This window comes from Pavona decussata, unplaced genomic scaffold, assembly GCF_977016875.1.
Source record: "Pavona decussata unplaced genomic scaffold, jaPavDecu1.1 SCAFFOLD_386, whole genome shotgun sequence".
Classification (NCBI taxonomy): domain Eukaryota; kingdom Metazoa; phylum Cnidaria; class Anthozoa; order Scleractinia; family Agariciidae; genus Pavona; species Pavona decussata.
Window position 1 is genome coordinate 1475750 of NW_028145758.1, and position 16427 is coordinate 1492176.

Consider the following 16427-nt stretch of genomic DNA (forward strand, 5'->3'; position numbering starts at 1 on the left):
TAAACATCGTTAGCACATTTTGACGGTCAGCTCTCCAGGGAATTCTACTATTTTGCGTAAAAGTTTATAAGCAGAAAATGAAGACATTTTAACGAGCAAAAAATGTGAAAAATGCGCAGTTGGAGACTAAGATAATTTCGATAAAACAAGCGTGTTTCGATTTTCGCCGTCGAAATGTTAGTCCAGGTTAAACGAAACTTTAGATTCTTGAAAACCAGTCAGGTGTTGAAACTATTTGATTACAATAGTTTGATCACGTGACTCGTATGCATTTCATACAGAACGCTGACCAAGCTCGCGATATCAGTCGGTTGAACTTCATCATTTGAAGTGGTTTTTCGCCAAAATAAGTGTTTTTTGGGACTTGTTGGCCGTCAACTGAGGGCTCTATGTTCAAATGTATATGTGAACAACCCAACAGAACGGATTTGGATGATCTCTTTCTTGGTTTTGTCTGCGAACTGTGGTCCGTTGTAGTGGATGGTTGTTCTATTGTTGATGACTGGCGAATCGAGTCCAACAAGGCTGCATTTAGAAAATTCAAGGCTTATATTCCTGCCTTTCGGCGGAAAGATGTGCTTCAGATCTCCTGCAAATTGATAGAGTTCTAATGTGAAATGTAACAGCGACGTCCTTAGCGTGAATCCTTGAGAAATGCACCATGCGTCACCATCATTCAGAACGGTCGTGCATTACTATTCCGTGGAATGTTTGCCGATTCAAAACTAAACTCTGGTTGTGGTATATGGTGTTATTATGGACAACGTGTGTGTTTGATCTTCACAGAAGTTACACAAATGCTTCATCAACGACGACCACTTTCTACATTTCGGAAGGACTGCCTAAAGGATCTGTTGTCGGCAGCCTGTCACACATCATTCCGGCCAATATTGTCTTTGAGGAGATCAGGCCTACTGGTAACTTAGACTTGAACACAGCTACCAAAATTATCACCACAAAAATTGTTTTAGATCGGGAAACCGTTGCGAATTACGGCATTTCATTAGTAGACTCAGATGGTGGTTTTCATACAGTTATTGTGAATGTAACTGACTCAAATGATAACATTCCTAAATTTGCTCAAGCTGTTTACAATTTCAAATTCGACGAGGGAGTTGCTGTACAGCAAAAACTCAAGGCGGTGGATAAGGATTTTGGTTCGAATTCAACGAGGAACTACACTATTTTAACAGGAAACGTTGGAGATATCTTCGTGCTAAACGAGTTTGTGGACAGGACTGGGGCATTATGTGCAAATCTTGTTTTAGCGCCCGGTAAAGAACTTGATTTCGAAACGCGTGGCTCGTACATTTTGAATGTTTCGGCTAGCGACGGTGGCAATCCACCGCTACATGGCTTCACATCACTCAACATTACAGTTGGGGATGTAAATGACCATAGACCAGTGTTTGTAAACAGTTCTTATTCAGCCAACACAGTTGAAAATTCTGCAACGGGAACAACAATTTTGAAAGTTTTCGCCAACGATCGTGATACTGGCACGAACGGTCAAGTTATATATTCGATCGAGCGTGGCTCGCATTCGGACCCTCAACGGATTTTCAGTGTTGAAAATCCCCAGACCGGAGTTATAATAAACAATGTTCCGCTAGATTACGAAAATAAACAGAAGTACAGTATTTTTGTGCGAGCAGCGAACCCTGGGTCGATCATGTTTTCAATAGTCCCTGTAACAATTCATGTTTTGGATGAAAACGACAACAAACCCGATATCCAAGTTCGATTCGAGCGCGGCGGAAGCTATCAAGTTTCGGAAGACGCAACTATTGGAACCACCGTGGCACGAATTTTTGTTTCCGACCAAGATTCCGGGAAAAATGGACAAGTTGATGTGACTTTGGAAGGAGGAAATGGGCATTTTAGTGCTAAAGCCGATCCGCATAACAAGGTTGATATTATCGCAGTGGCTAAAGGGCTTGACAGGGAGACTCAACCAAAGTTCACGTTAAAAGTTGTTGCTAAAGATAGAGGTCAACCCCAGCAAGTTTCAGAGGATAGTTTTATAATAAATGTCGGAGATGTCAATGATAATTATCCCAAATTTGATAAAGCTGTCTTTGATGCTGTGGTATCTGAAAATTCTACCATTGGCACAAGTGTAGTGATTGCACATGCTAGTGACCGAGATGCAGGTTCAAATGCTAAGCTAATTTACAACGTCACTTACACGCATCAAGCCTCGTTATACAGAGACTGGTTCCAAATCAATGCCTTGACTGGTGAAATAAGCACAGCAGCATTGCTGGATCGTGAGAAAGTTCCCCAGGCTGTGCTGAATGTTACCGTGACTGATTCAGGAGTGCCGCCGTTAATTTCAAACTGTACAGTGTTGATTAATATTAGCGACACAAATGATAACAACCCGGTGTTTAGCAAGGATATGTATTTTGCGACTGTTACAGAGAACGCAGGGAATAAAACCAGAGTTACACAGGTTTCAGCAAAAGATATTGATAGTGGTCTGAATGGAGTAGTACGCTATTCCTTGGAAGTTACACCTCAAAGAGTACTTCCCTTTGCTATAGACCCTACCACTGGAGTTGTATCAACAGCAGGGCAAATCGATTATGAGCTTCACCCTTCATACATGTTGAAAGTTGTGGCAACGGATGGCGGAGGACGACTGACGAGGACTGATTTGAACATTTCTGTAGAGGATGTCAATGACAACTATCCTGTGATAAATCCAATCACTTATAACGTGTCAGTGTATGAAAACTTAACTGCTGGAGATGCCATAACAACTATTTTAGCAACAGATGATGACAGTGGTGTGTTTTCACGCCTGAACTTTGTTATTTCAGCTGGGAACAGCGATGGCATCTTTTTTGTCAATCCGTCAACTGGAATAGTAACGTTGCTTAAACAACTTGATCGAGAAACAGAGGACTTTCATCGGTTTGAAGTGGAGGTTACAGATGGAGGCGGGTTAAGATCCAGGAATTCTGCCGTGGTGCAAGTGACGGTCTTGGATGTGAATGACGAACCTCCTGTCTTTCAACCTAGTTTGTACAACTTCACTATTGTTGAGAATTCACCTTTACAGACTGTTCTGGGTTCAGTCCATGCTTCAAGTAAAGATCTGGGAATAAATGCTGATATTTACTATTCAATTAAGGGTGGTGATGTAGACAGTGTTTTTGCAATCAACTCAACTGGAACAATCTTCACTCAGGGTAGGATTGACCATGAAAAATCCCCACAGCTGTTACTAAATATCGAGGCCAAGGATGGCGGCACTCCACCCTTGTATGGATTTACCAACGTCACTGTGACAGTCATTGATGTAAATGACAATGGCCCTTCATTTGCAAGCAGCGAAATTCCAGTCCAGATTTTAGAGGACACCAGAGTTGGGCAGGTGTTTTACAATGTGACTGCAGACGATCCTGATAGTGGATTATTTGGACAAGTGCGGTACACGTTACTCTCCAATCCCAATAACACGTTTTATCTGGATCGAGATACCGGTGCCCTTTCTCTGACACAAACCATTGACTTTGAAGGACCCAGGCAATACACAATCCAAATCTTAGCCGAAGATGGTGGATCTCCATCATTGAATGATACAGCTACCTTCAAATTAACTGTTATTGATGTGAATGACCATGCTCCAAAATTTCCCAAATCCTTGTACTCAGTACATGTCGTTGAAGAGAGAGCTGGAGAAGCAGACATACTGAATGTTTCGGCAACAGATGAAGACACTGGTGACAATGCTAGGATTTCATACAGCTTTCAACCAGGTGTAGACACCACCTTGTTTGGCGTGAGATCTAACGGATGGATCTATGTTAAACGGGCACTAAACCGCGAGCAACAGGAAGTCTATAGATTTATCGTGGTTGCTACAGATCGGGGAAATCCCCCAAAGAGTTCAACAGCCAATGTTGTCGTTTACGTTGATGATATCAATGACAATAACCCTACATTTACTTTGCAACAATACCTTTTCACTGTCTCGGAGAACCAAAACAACAGGACGTTTGTTGGCCAAGTGTCTGCGACAGACCTGGATGCTGGAAGCAATGCTAAGATTGCATACAGTTTTGACTCCCCCAGTTTGCAGTTTGTGATTGATCAAGATACAGGTGTTATAAGAACAAATCAGTTACTGGATAGGGAAGTCAAAGCATCGTATGTTTTGATGGTAAAGGCACATGATCATGGAAAAGTTCCAAGGATAGACAAAGCCACCGTTACTGTGACCGTTCAGGATCAGAATGACAACAAACCAACCTTCAGGAAACTCTCTTATGAGAAAGCTGTCTCTGAGAACATCGATGTGGGATCTTTTGTTATTAAGGTAAGGATGATTGATATGCTGTATATATATTTTAGTGTCACTTTACACAGCCAAAAAAACATATTTGTATGGATATAAACCCCAAAGTAGTGGTTCAGTTTTGTTAACAATGACCCTACTACAGTCAACTCTCTCGTAAGCGACCACCCTTGGTGCATGACAAAGTGGTCGCTTACGGGAGGTGGTCGCTTACGGGAAAGATCAATAAAATAAGCCTAATGCTGGACTGATAAATTAATTACCTAAAAATATTACCCTACCAGCTAAAATTAGGCAAAAAGAAACTAATTTATTTGATTTTTTCACATCAATTCATTCTTCTGACGAAACTTTGGGTAACATTTTGGAACAGATCACTGTAACAATTCCCATTTACCTAGAGATCTAATGATAGTAATCTTCTCTGTCTGTAAACTGTCAGTTTTCCGGGGTAACGTCATTAAAAATTGAACTTTTGTTGCTTCTCAGTAATTATTTACTCAGATCATACGCGAATATGTTGGGTGGTTGCTTACCGGAAACAGAAAACAAAAGAATATGTCAAATTTCTGGCCTAAAAAGTGGTCGCGGTCCCATAGGAATTTGAGTGGTGGTCGCTTACGAGAGAGCTCTTGAAACAGTATTTAACTGAGAAACAAAACGGTTGTTTACGAAGTGGTCGCGTACAGGAGGTGGTCGCTTACGAGAAGTGGTCGCTTTGAGAGAGTTGACTGTAGTGCACAGAAACTGGTTTTGTTCATCTTTCGTAGCAGATGGCTAGGATGGAAATGGATTGCAACTTGAAAAAATGACCATTTATTTCAATTTTCTCCTTAGTTTATTTGAGGAATGGCCAAAACCGATTATAGTTTATTCTTGCTTGGAGAAATCATTTCATATTTTCCTCCTGTTTCTCTAAGAGCAATTTCATGTAAAGAAGAGGCTCTTAGTCCAATATTTGAGCAGCTTTGACTAACACGCAACAAAACCCCTGTGACACTGCCCCTTTAATGTGACAGTGGCTCATTTTGGGGAGGTGGTGAGGGGTCCAAATTTGTCAAAGAAAGAAGGTTTGGGGTGATGAGATTTTGTTTAAATGTCACACATTTTCACTCCATCACTGCAGCCTCCCTTCCCTTGCTCCTCTCTTTTGACTTCAGATGCCCACCTAATTGTCATTTGCAGTTTATGGTAGAGGAAACAGTAACATCTGTTTGGTGACAAACAGTCTTTTCAGTTCATTTTGCACTTGTGTTATCCCTTATTATAAGGGAAATTAATTAAGCAACAGTGACAGCAATGACAATGTTGTCAAATGATCACTCTGCACATGTGTTTTAAATAATATTGTGGTACATTTCTTTGCTGTCCACAAAACAGTGACATGAAATGAACTAATTCAAGGTTTTTTGGAGAACTTTCAGAGCAGGCGACAGTGAATTTTTCATTCTCTTTCTTAACTTGAATGCCCAATCTACCAATTTGGTTCCTAGGTAGTTCGCTGTCTTTGTTCAAGTTGGATGAGTTGAAATAATAATTATTTCAATTTTTGCAAAGTAACACAAAATGCAGTTATGTTTTCAAGTGACGTTTTTGTTTCTATTGCCATTGTCATTGCATACGTTTTGCTAATGGCTGAGGTGTAAAATTTAAGTAATTTGTCATCTGGCAGTTAATTCCATCAAAAGACCCTCGTACAGTTATGAAGGACGTTAGTAACATTCTGAGTGCTACTTTCTGTACCCGCATTCCAGATAATGTTGGGAGTCCATTTCTCTAAAGCCATACCATAAAAGCTCATTTCAGCCCCCCCCCCCCCCCTAAAAAAAGCCTTAACATTGACGGACAAGTTTCCTTGACATAACAGGCTGCCATAGCAACAGTATAACCTGTCAAAAACACCCCTAAGTTTACCTTTAAGTGGTTATAACTTGAAAATGAGTTTGATGACCCCATTTATTATTGTTATTATTATCATCATCATCATCATCATCTTCATCATCATCATCATCATCATCATCATCTTCATCATCATCATCATCATCATCATCATCATTATGGAACTGTAATCAGCATGTTTAGATACAAATTTTTGCAAAGTTTAAAAAAATGCTAGGGAAGGGGTTCTGAGCCACCTTAAATGTGATGTTTGTATTGTTAGCTCCGAAAATCCCCTCACGGGAAGAGGATAGTTAAATTATTTGATGCTGTTTGTTTTACGGTTTGCCGCTAATCCCCTTCCCCTCCCCACCCAGTAGCTCAGGAATGAGAGCATCTGAGGTGTATGGGGAAGGTCATTTGGAACATATATTTCAGAAATCAGAATTTTTCTTGGTAAACCTTTGCACAGAAAACGAGACTACATTTCGGTAACTAAATGCATTATTTTTTGTCTTTTTTTAAGGTTGTCGCAGATGATCCAGATTTTGGTTTGAATGGTGATATCATTTATGAAGCTGCAAGCGGACACATAGATTCTAAAATAGCCATGTTCAATGTAGATCCGCAGACAGGGGACATCACCACCGCTGCCAGGTTAGATCGTGAAAAACGGGATCGATACACTCTTTATATTGTGGCTAAAGACCGTGGATCCCCCCCAAAGGATAATATTGTCACGGTTGTCATTCATGTCTTGGATGTTAACGACAACCCGCCTCGCTTCCTCAACAACAGCTTCTTCGTGAATGTCCCAGAAAAACTTCCTGTTGGAACTGTCGTGACTACCGTGACAGCCAAAGACATTGATATTGGTAACAATGGGAAGGTGCGTTACACAATCGATCAAGGTAACGCTGGAGCCGTGTTTCAAATTAACGAGTCCTCGGGTGTGATAACTCTTCACAAACAGTTGGACTTCGAGAGGAAAAGCAAGTATCAGTTGAGGGTTGTAGCGAGAGACCACGGACAGAACATTCAAAGCAGTTTCTTGTACGTGACGGCGTACGTGTTGGACTCCAATGACAACAGGCCCACCTTTGACAAGAACCCAGTCACTGTAGCCTTACGGGAAGGCGTTCCTCATAATTACAACGTGACTAGAATCAAAGCCCGCGATTACGACTCTGGCCAGAACAGCTGGATTCGATATTCAATCGATTCTCAGTCGCCAGGGCCTCCAAAGTTCAAAGTTGACCCGTCGACAGGTGTAGTTCAGACAATCGGAACAATCGATCGGGAGTCGGTGGACGAGTACACGTTGAATATTCGAGCGACCGATCAGGCTTTCACAGAATCCGAGCGTTTATCGAGCACCATAACAGTGTTTATTATCGTACAGGACGTGAACGACAACAAACCAGATTTTGTGTCGCCAGTCCACGCTTTTGTGATGGAAGACGAACCTTTTGGTTACCCAGCTATCACCATCACTGCTATAGACCAGGACACTGGCAGCAACGCGCATATCAAATACAGAATTGAGCAGGGAGACAGTGGAAAGTTCTCTTTGGAGCCAGATACGGGTCTGCTCAAGCTCCATGGAAAGCTGGACCACGAAACCAAACCTCAGTACGTGCTGAACATTTCTGCCACAGACGAAGGTTCCCCGGCTCTGTCATCCTACCAGCTGCTGACCATATATGTTGTGGACATAAACGACAACGCGCCACAGTTTAACCAGAGTCTTTTCCTCGGTAACGTCAACGAAAATGAACCAATTGGTACCCCTGTGATGCAGATCAGTGCGCATGACCTTGACAGCGGCTCAAACGGGGCTTTGACCTACAGCATCCCCAGGGGGCAGGTGAAGTCGAAGTTTGCTATTGACGAGAACACGGGTGTAATTTCCACGAATTCCACGCTGGACCGCGAAGAGAAGGACGTCTACTTTCTTACGGTGGACGCTGAAGACAGGGCGTTCCCCTGGCGCGTGGCCACGTGCACAGTGAAAATCACAGTCCTGGATAAGAATGACCACGCCCCAGTGTTTAACCCCAGCCTCTTGAATTTAACTGTCATGGAAAACCGAGCGCCATTCGTGTTTCACGTCCTAACAGCTCAAGATCCGGATATCGGACAAAATGGCCGACTGCGCTACGTTATTCGAAGTGGCAACGAAGATGGGAAGTTTCACATCGATCAGTTTACGGGAGAACTTTCAACAACAGCCAGGCTCGACAGGGAGAGGAAACCTCGTTATGATTTGCATGTAGTAGCAAGCGATGTCACCCCTCCATTTTATAACTCCAGCGCACACGTGACAATCTTCATTGGTGATGAAAACGACAACCCACCAAAGTTCCTTCGAGCGTCTTACGACGTCAGCATCCGGGAACTTACAAGGGTCAATTCTGCCATTCTCAACGTGACAGCTACCGATGGGGACCTGGGAATGAATGGCAACGTGGTGTATTCCCTGAGCAATAAAACGTTTGGCATCTTTCGAATTGATTCAAAGACGGGAGTGATCTACACGGTCCGGGAATTCGACTTTTTCGTGAAGAAGGAGTACATGTTTCACTGCTACGCAACTGATCGAGGTGTTATCCCCAGGAGAGATCCTGCTGAGGTAAAAATTTCAATCATTGACGAGAACAACCACGCCCCAGAGTTTAAGGAACTTCCGTACAGACGGCAAATCCAGTCTTCGGTCTCTGAAGGTCATGTGATTATCACAGTAAGCGCGACAGATAAGGATTCACCATCCATTACTCAAATGACCTACCGGTTCGCGGACAGTTCTCCGCAGCAATATTTCCAACTGTCAAGCAACTCTGGGGAGCTGAGCGTTAAGCTAGGTGTGAGCAATATACCAAATGGAACTTATACTCTAAAAATACTCGCTGATGATGGCGGCAATCTCACCGGGCGAGGAATTGTGGAGATTAACGTTGGTCAAACCACGGATAATCCGCCAAAATTTGTAAACAGCTCCCAATCGTTCGTTTCCCTTCCCGAGAACAGCCCGAAGGATCACGAAGTTACCCGAGTGCTAGCGACGAGGGCCGGTGGTGCAAGCGGTATTGTGTACAGTATAATTGATGGAAATGATGAAAACGCTTTCTATATCAACCCCCAAAGTGGTGTCGTGACAGTTGCCAACACAGCACCGCTCGACTTTGAAAGATTGCGTTACTTTCGCCTTCAAATTATCGCTTCTTCGACCCGCAATGCCTACTTGACGCTGAACGTGAATTTGACGGATGTGAATGACAATAGGCCGGTGTTTTATCCTGCCAATATTTCCGTCCAACTTGCAGAAGATGATGCGTTGCGAGCCAGTGGTTTTAAAGCAAGAACCGTTGCTATAGTAACAACAACGGATAAGGATTCTGGCAGCAACAAAAGAATCACTTACGAAATATCCGCAGGGAATGTGAATGACAAATTCGCTATCAACCCACAGGCGGGTGTTATAACCACTAAAGAGCTTATTGACCGCGAAGACCGTACATTCTATGACCTGGTTGTCAAGGCGACTGATCAGGGAAGCACACCTTTGTCCAGTTTAAGTCACGTGTTCGTCAATATTGTCGACGTCAATGATAACATCCCAACTTTCCTCGGGCCTTACACGGTGGACGTCAAAGAAGACAAAAAAATTGGATCTGTTGTGAAGCGAATTGTTGCTGTAGACACGGATGAAAACCCAACCTTAGTGTACTCCTTTAGCAACGGGAAGAACGACCAAGGTGCATTTCACATCGACCGATTCACCGGAGACATTTCTCTTCTCAAATCCCTGGATTATGAAGTGATGCCTTCGTTCGTGTTACACATCAATGTTACCGATGGCATGTACCAATCACAGACAAACTTGACAGTGATTGTTAAAGATGTAAATGATAACGCTCCTAGATTCCTGAACAGCTCATATCAGGCCACGCTGTCTGAAGAAACAGCCGCCGGAACGCCCATCCTGCGAGTCAGTGCGGAGGACAGGGACAGCGGCTCTAACGGTCAACTCACATACGCATTCGTCACTTCCGTTAACGAATTCAGGATTAACGCCACTTCCGGTGTTATCTACACGGCACAGAGGATCCAAGTTGGTTTGCGGGAATCGCTTTTTTTCATTGTCGTCTCAGCCACCGATCATGGCATCCCTGCCCAGCGTGCCTTTGTTACAGTGAAGATCCAAATCCTCCGGAAACCGAGATTCGAAGAGGCGTCGTATGAAGCGAGCATTCCCGAAGACACTGAACCTGGCAAATTGGTCCTCACAGTCAAGGCTGGTTCGGGAATCAACGTCACCAAGATCGGCTATTTTATTAAACATGGTGATCCGCAATCACTCTTCCGAATCGGGCGCCGCAGCGGAGATATTGAAGTCAATAAACGAGGCTTGGACTACGAAAAGGTCCAGAATTACCTGCTTGGGGTGGAAGCCAAGGACGATAGCACCAACAACAGTGTTGTCGTGAGAGTGAATATCACCATCACTGATGTGAACGATAATCCACCTGTCTTCGATCCACCGAGTTACATGAGGGAGGTCAGCGAAGGTGGACAGCCTGGGGAGTCTCTTCTCCGAGTGACTGCCACAGATAAAGACTCGGGAGCGAACGGGCGAGTCGTGTATTCTATCGTGACAGGAAACGACAAAGATTCCTTTAAGATCGACAGCGTTACTGGCGAGATAACAACTGTAAAGGGCTTGGACCACGAGAGCATGAAGATACATATGTTATCGGTACAAGCCAAGGACCAAGGTGAGATAACTGCTTTTTTGGCTTCGTTTTAGCTGTTGTCGGTATATTCTCGGTTTTCACTGTCACGCCATTGAAAAAAAAAAAATCGAAACCATTCCCTGAATGAAGTCAAGAAATTGACATAGTATAGAGGATAAATAAGTAAGGCATCTGTCCAAGTGTCAGGTCTGTGCAGCATTCCGTACTCGAGTTATTTGACAAAATGTTCCACATAAATTTATAGAGCTTAGTATGGAGACGCCATGTTTGTGTCCCTCTGAGGGGCACAAACATGGCGGCCGGAAATACGAAAAAACATCTGGAGTTCACTTTTGCCAGAAAATAGGTTTGTTTGCCCTTGTGAATTTTCGAATGTTTAGATTAATATTTCTCCTCAAACTTAAATTGTTTAGAATGCTGAAAATCACCCGAAGAGTCATTTTTAAGATACGGAAAAGCTCTGTCACGGCCGTCCTCCTTATGTCACGCACGATGGAAACATTTTCAAAAGGAAGCACGACATCGCGCTAAGAAATTGTGAACAGACATATTTTTAGGTAATCTTTCCTTGAATGAAGGTAAAAATGTTCTAGGCCTCCCAGTTTTGAATTCTAGAATTTGGTGACGTCACGTGAAAACCGAGAATACCGCTAGATTTTTCGCTGTGCAGAGCATCTAGAGCTCTCAGATACAAATATTATAGGAACCTACCAATCAAAACTCTAAAGATAGAAGCCACTCTGTATAGTTCCTTATTTTCCTTAGGGATAGTAATGCGAGCGGATCACTCGAGCGCGCGCGAAAATTACCTCGCGCGCGTGTCACGTCTCCTCGTGGGAGGCAAGTCTCGCGCTCGCTCGCTTGGTTCGCCATAAGGGGAAAAAGAGACTGCTTATAGTCAACCGCACATTCAGTTAGCTGTACAGTAGCTTTCGTTTGAAAGATTCGAACCACAGACTCAAAAGTTTGAACTATCTTGTATTGTATAGCATTATATACCACAGGAAAGTACCGCTCAATAGGTTTGTAATTTGATAGATTTCATCCACGGGCTCGAAAGTTACAACAGACTTGTACAGCTTGATAAACATCTTTTTGAAATTGTTCCTTTGTTTAAAGTATCTCGCATTAATTCTGCTTCGGATTCAGTCTTACCTGTTATCATTAGAGCGGTGTTCTATCGTTTGAAGCAAAACCAAAGTAATCATACAAACTTAACCCTTTAAGCCCTAACAGTGATCAGCATCAAATTTCTCCTTGTAATCTCAATGCTTATTCAACCTGAGGTAATGAGAATTAAGGATATGATAACCCGATGTGAATTTTCTTGATATTTTAAAAGCTTGGATAAGATAGGGGAATTTGTTCTTTCATATTAGGGGTTAAAGGGTTAAGTGAACCATCAGAGCTCGAAGAAAATACAAGAAAATGGCACTCGGGAATTTTTTTTCATCCTATGGTACTGCCAACCAAATTTTAAGATTTATAGCGACCTATGTTTCCTTTCGGTCTTGTTGAGTAAGCTTGAGCCTTTGAAATCCGACAACGTTAATTGAAATAGCTCCCAATGTATTATTTTCTAAAGTTGTTTGTTTCCTTTTTAGGTGTTAATCCAATATCAAGATTTGCATCCGTGGTAATCAAAGTAGGCGACTTGAACGACAACAGACCGATATTCAACATCCCAAATCCAGAAAATGTTGCAGTGGAGGAGAACTCCCCCGTGGGAACTTCATTCTACAGGATCGTGGCTGACGATAGCGACTCGGGAAACAACGGAGCAGTGAAGTACAGCATCACCGGGGGCGATGGAGCTAAGCTGTTCATCATCGATCGCTCCAGTGGCTGGCTCAGCACGAACGCTACTTTTGATTACGAAACTCGGTGGTTCTACTCGTTGCAAGTTACAGCTGTAGATTCCGGGACTCCTCCGCTGTCAAACACCGCCAACCTTACAGTCTTTGTAAAGAGCGTGGACGAGAATGAGCCCGCGTTTGTCAAGTCCAGCTACTCTTTTGAAATCCCTGGCAACGCGAAAATCGGCGACGTCGTCGGCCAGGTCACCGCTACGGACGAAGATGGCGGCGAAGACGGTGTTGTGCGTTACTGGTTGGAGTTCAGTAGTGTGGACGTGTTTGATATCAATTCAACCTCGGGGATTATCTTTGTTAACAGGTCCCTTGAGGAGGTTAGTAAACAGAGGCGCAACCGCAGAAGTGTTGGAGAGAACGAAGAGCACCTCGCGTCACGAAGAGTTAGAAGGGAGGCTGACGTGACCACTGTCACGCTACACTTACGTGCTGATAGCGGAAAACCCAACTCCAAAACGGGGAAGGGTTGGGCAGAAGTTTCAATTGATTTCGCGTGTGCAGGATGTCCATCCACCGGAGGTAGGACTGACGACGGAGGAATTTCCGGCAGCGCCTTGTCTCTTGTCATTGGCTTAGCAGTTTTAGCTGGAGTTATATTAATCGCGTTCATCGTTGTTATGGCAGCTATTTACATGCGAAAGAAGAAGAAAAGACGCCGACAGAATTCGCGTTTAGGGTTCGACGGCTCGTTTGACGAGATTACAGTGCACCCGTCTCCCAATGGAAATGTCAACCATGTAGACTCGTCCCTTGAAAACATCTCCACGCCTCGAGGTTACTCTCAAGAATGTTCCCCCCTGAACGGGCCCAGCGATTCACCTGCTCGCGGGACCGAGTCTTCGGATACTCCGAATAGTGCGTCGAGCGGCCGAGGCTCCTCCGAAGGTGTCGATTTCGAGGTTGACCATCCGCCGATACTCGTTAACGGTGACATTGGGAGTCTGCATTCAGAGAATTATGTCAAAACGGTGGTGGGACCCGACTCAGGGATTCAACAGGATTCTGATCAAGTTTCTCAGCTTACGATCAGCGATGCAAGTAGCATGATGCATGTTGAAGGCCTCGGAATCGATAAACGAACAGACAAAATCGACAGAATACTCGCCAAACTTGGGAGCCAAGAAAGCCTTCACGTGTTCGGCGAGGAGGGAGGCGGCGAGGCTGACGGTGGAGTTGATGTCGGCAATTTGTTGTATGCGAAGCTCTCCGAAGTTGATGCAGACGAAGATGAATCGATTATAGATGGCATGCAACCTTTTAGTGACGAAGGCCACGATCACCCTTCGTACGGAGGCTCTCTAAGCTCGATCGTGGGCAGTCGAGAGGAGTTAACTGGAAGCTACAACTGGGATTATCTGCTGGACTGGGGACCCCAGTTTCAACCGTTAGCGGACGTTTTCTTTGAAATCGGTAGAATGAAGGACGATGCTCCGCCAAAGAAGGCCATGAGTATGAGCTTGCCTTCTAGTCGAGACTCAAGAAACCCCCCCATAGGAATGGTAACAACGGACATGTTATCTTCAGTCTCTTCGTTACCCCGGTCACCTATCAGCCCTCCCTCTACACGTTACACGTCGCCCGCATTCTCTCCTAACTTCACTCCCGCGATTACACCATTAGTGACTCGATCTCCATCAGTTTCGCCCCTGGATACGGGGGCATCCACACCAGCGTTTTCGCCCGCTGGGGCCACGCCCAAATCAGGATCCAGGCCTCCTTCAATGCACGTAATGCAGTTGAGAAGGGACTCGCATGATGGATCGAACTCAGACTTGACTCACTCACCTTCAATATCAGACAATGAATCAAATCTAGAGATCGACGTATAGCGAATGTTATATTATCTACTACACTAGACAATGAACATTCTCATTTTATCTCAGTGTTAGTCAAGCGAGAAGCAACGGGCGTGTGTAAAACAAAATGGTCCTCGCTTTGATGACACGCGGCACAGGAGCCGTCAATTTTCCATCGCATTTGTTGCTTGACCATTGGAGTAAATTGGGGCTGTTCATTGTCTACATCTCAATAACTTGCATTCTCTCTCTTTCTCGAAAAAATACCTCTTGTATTCCTTCTCAAATTAAGCTGCAAAAGAATCATGGGCTTTTTCCTTTTTGCGTTTCCGGCTTCAAGTTGATTCGACTGTTTACATGCAAAATTACATCGAGGAGTACAGTACAAACGCTTTTAATCAATAGACGCTTATCACTTGCCGGTCATGTTGAGTCTCAGGAGAAGAAAAGCTTTGTTTTCACACGGCAAGCCTCAGCCAGACGCGAATTCAGTGCGAGGCTTGAGGTGCAAAAACAAAGCTTTTTTATTCTCCTGAGACTCAACATGGCCGCCAAGTGATAAGGGTCTATTGACATACTTTCGTGGGACCGATGATCCAATGGGATTTGGGGATAATTTCTTGGAAACCAACTCAAGTTGATTTGCTGCATTGTGTTGGTCCTTGAGTTGGCATTCGTTTTAAGTTGGTTTCTTTGAAGATACTCGCAGAATTTGTATTGGATAGTCCACTTATCTTGTATTTCAGATGTTTCCTCGGTCTCCACGAAAATATGGAAATTACTTATTAAAGACGGTGAACACGGTTCTCTTGGTAAAATGTAGTGAATTTAAAGAGAAAGAAGAGATTGCAATTTGTCAAATACCCCGCTACACCAACTGAGCAATATTCGTTAAACGGCGTTTAACGTAAAATTCCAAAACCGTTCACTGAAAACTGGAAGCTTATATTTTAAGCAAGTCTCAAATACGCTCAGTACCTCGTGGTTTCATTTTGGGAACTTTTACTTTGATCATTATTTTTTTCCTAGAGTAAGCGCCTTTAAATCAAATTTGAGATTGTGTTTAACTGAACAGGTTTGAAATACTTGTAAATGTTGGTGTAAAACGGGTATATATAGTTTAATTTAGTCGTACATTCAAAAGAATTATATGCGCTAATCCACAGTAAATATCTCGGTTTTATTGAATGGTGTTATAAAAGAATTAATAGTGTTTTGTTTTTCTTAAAATTTGAACTTTCAGAGAGAAATTCCTTGATTTGATCATGAGAAGTGATTACTTAGCAAACAAACAAAGCATTTCTTATTGTATATACTACATCATGCAGAGTTTTTTCTATTTTTGTAAATAAGCGATGAGATCTTTTAGCGCGGTTTTATTGCTCTCAAAAATGCATATATTTAATGAATGAATCATAGTATGTGTCGCTGCTTTTGGTTTCCAGTCTGTTAACATTTGGCGGAAACCTCGAACAAATGAGAGCTATTTCTCGTGTTAGAGACGGCATTTTATAGCTTGTAATATATCAAGGTTTTACTTTTAATAATATATAAACAGTTTTATAACAAGATTGTTGTGGTAGTCTCTTATGTGGCCATGGCTTAAAGTGGGGGACTTTCCAAGTTCAAAACGGCAAAGTATCCCGCAATAAAAAAAGAGTAAATAATGATTACAGTTGACTATAAAAATTAGCGAAAAAACAGAACGACGTTTCGGTGTCATCTGGGCACTTTGGCACCACCAAGATGACACCGAGACGTCGTTCCGTTTTTTCGCTAATTTTTATAGTCAACTGTATTTTTAAAATAATGATAAGCTTCG

At 43.2% G+C, this 16427-nt stretch overlaps 1 protein-coding gene across 1 annotated transcript; it reads left to right on the top strand.

The window, feature by feature from the left end:
* The first annotated feature begins 278 nt into the window (after positions 1-278).
* On the top strand, positions 279-16176 carry LOC146451554 (protein dachsous-like). Its single transcript, XM_085099012.1, has 3 exons — positions 279-4327; positions 6711-10959; positions 12543-16176. The coding sequence occupies exons 1-3, from the start codon at positions 662-664 to the stop codon at positions 14636-14638; spliced, it is 10011 nt and encodes a 3336-aa protein (XP_084955138.1). The 5' UTR covers positions 279-661; the 3' UTR covers positions 14639-16176.
* Positions 16177-16427: the final 251 nt, after the last annotated feature.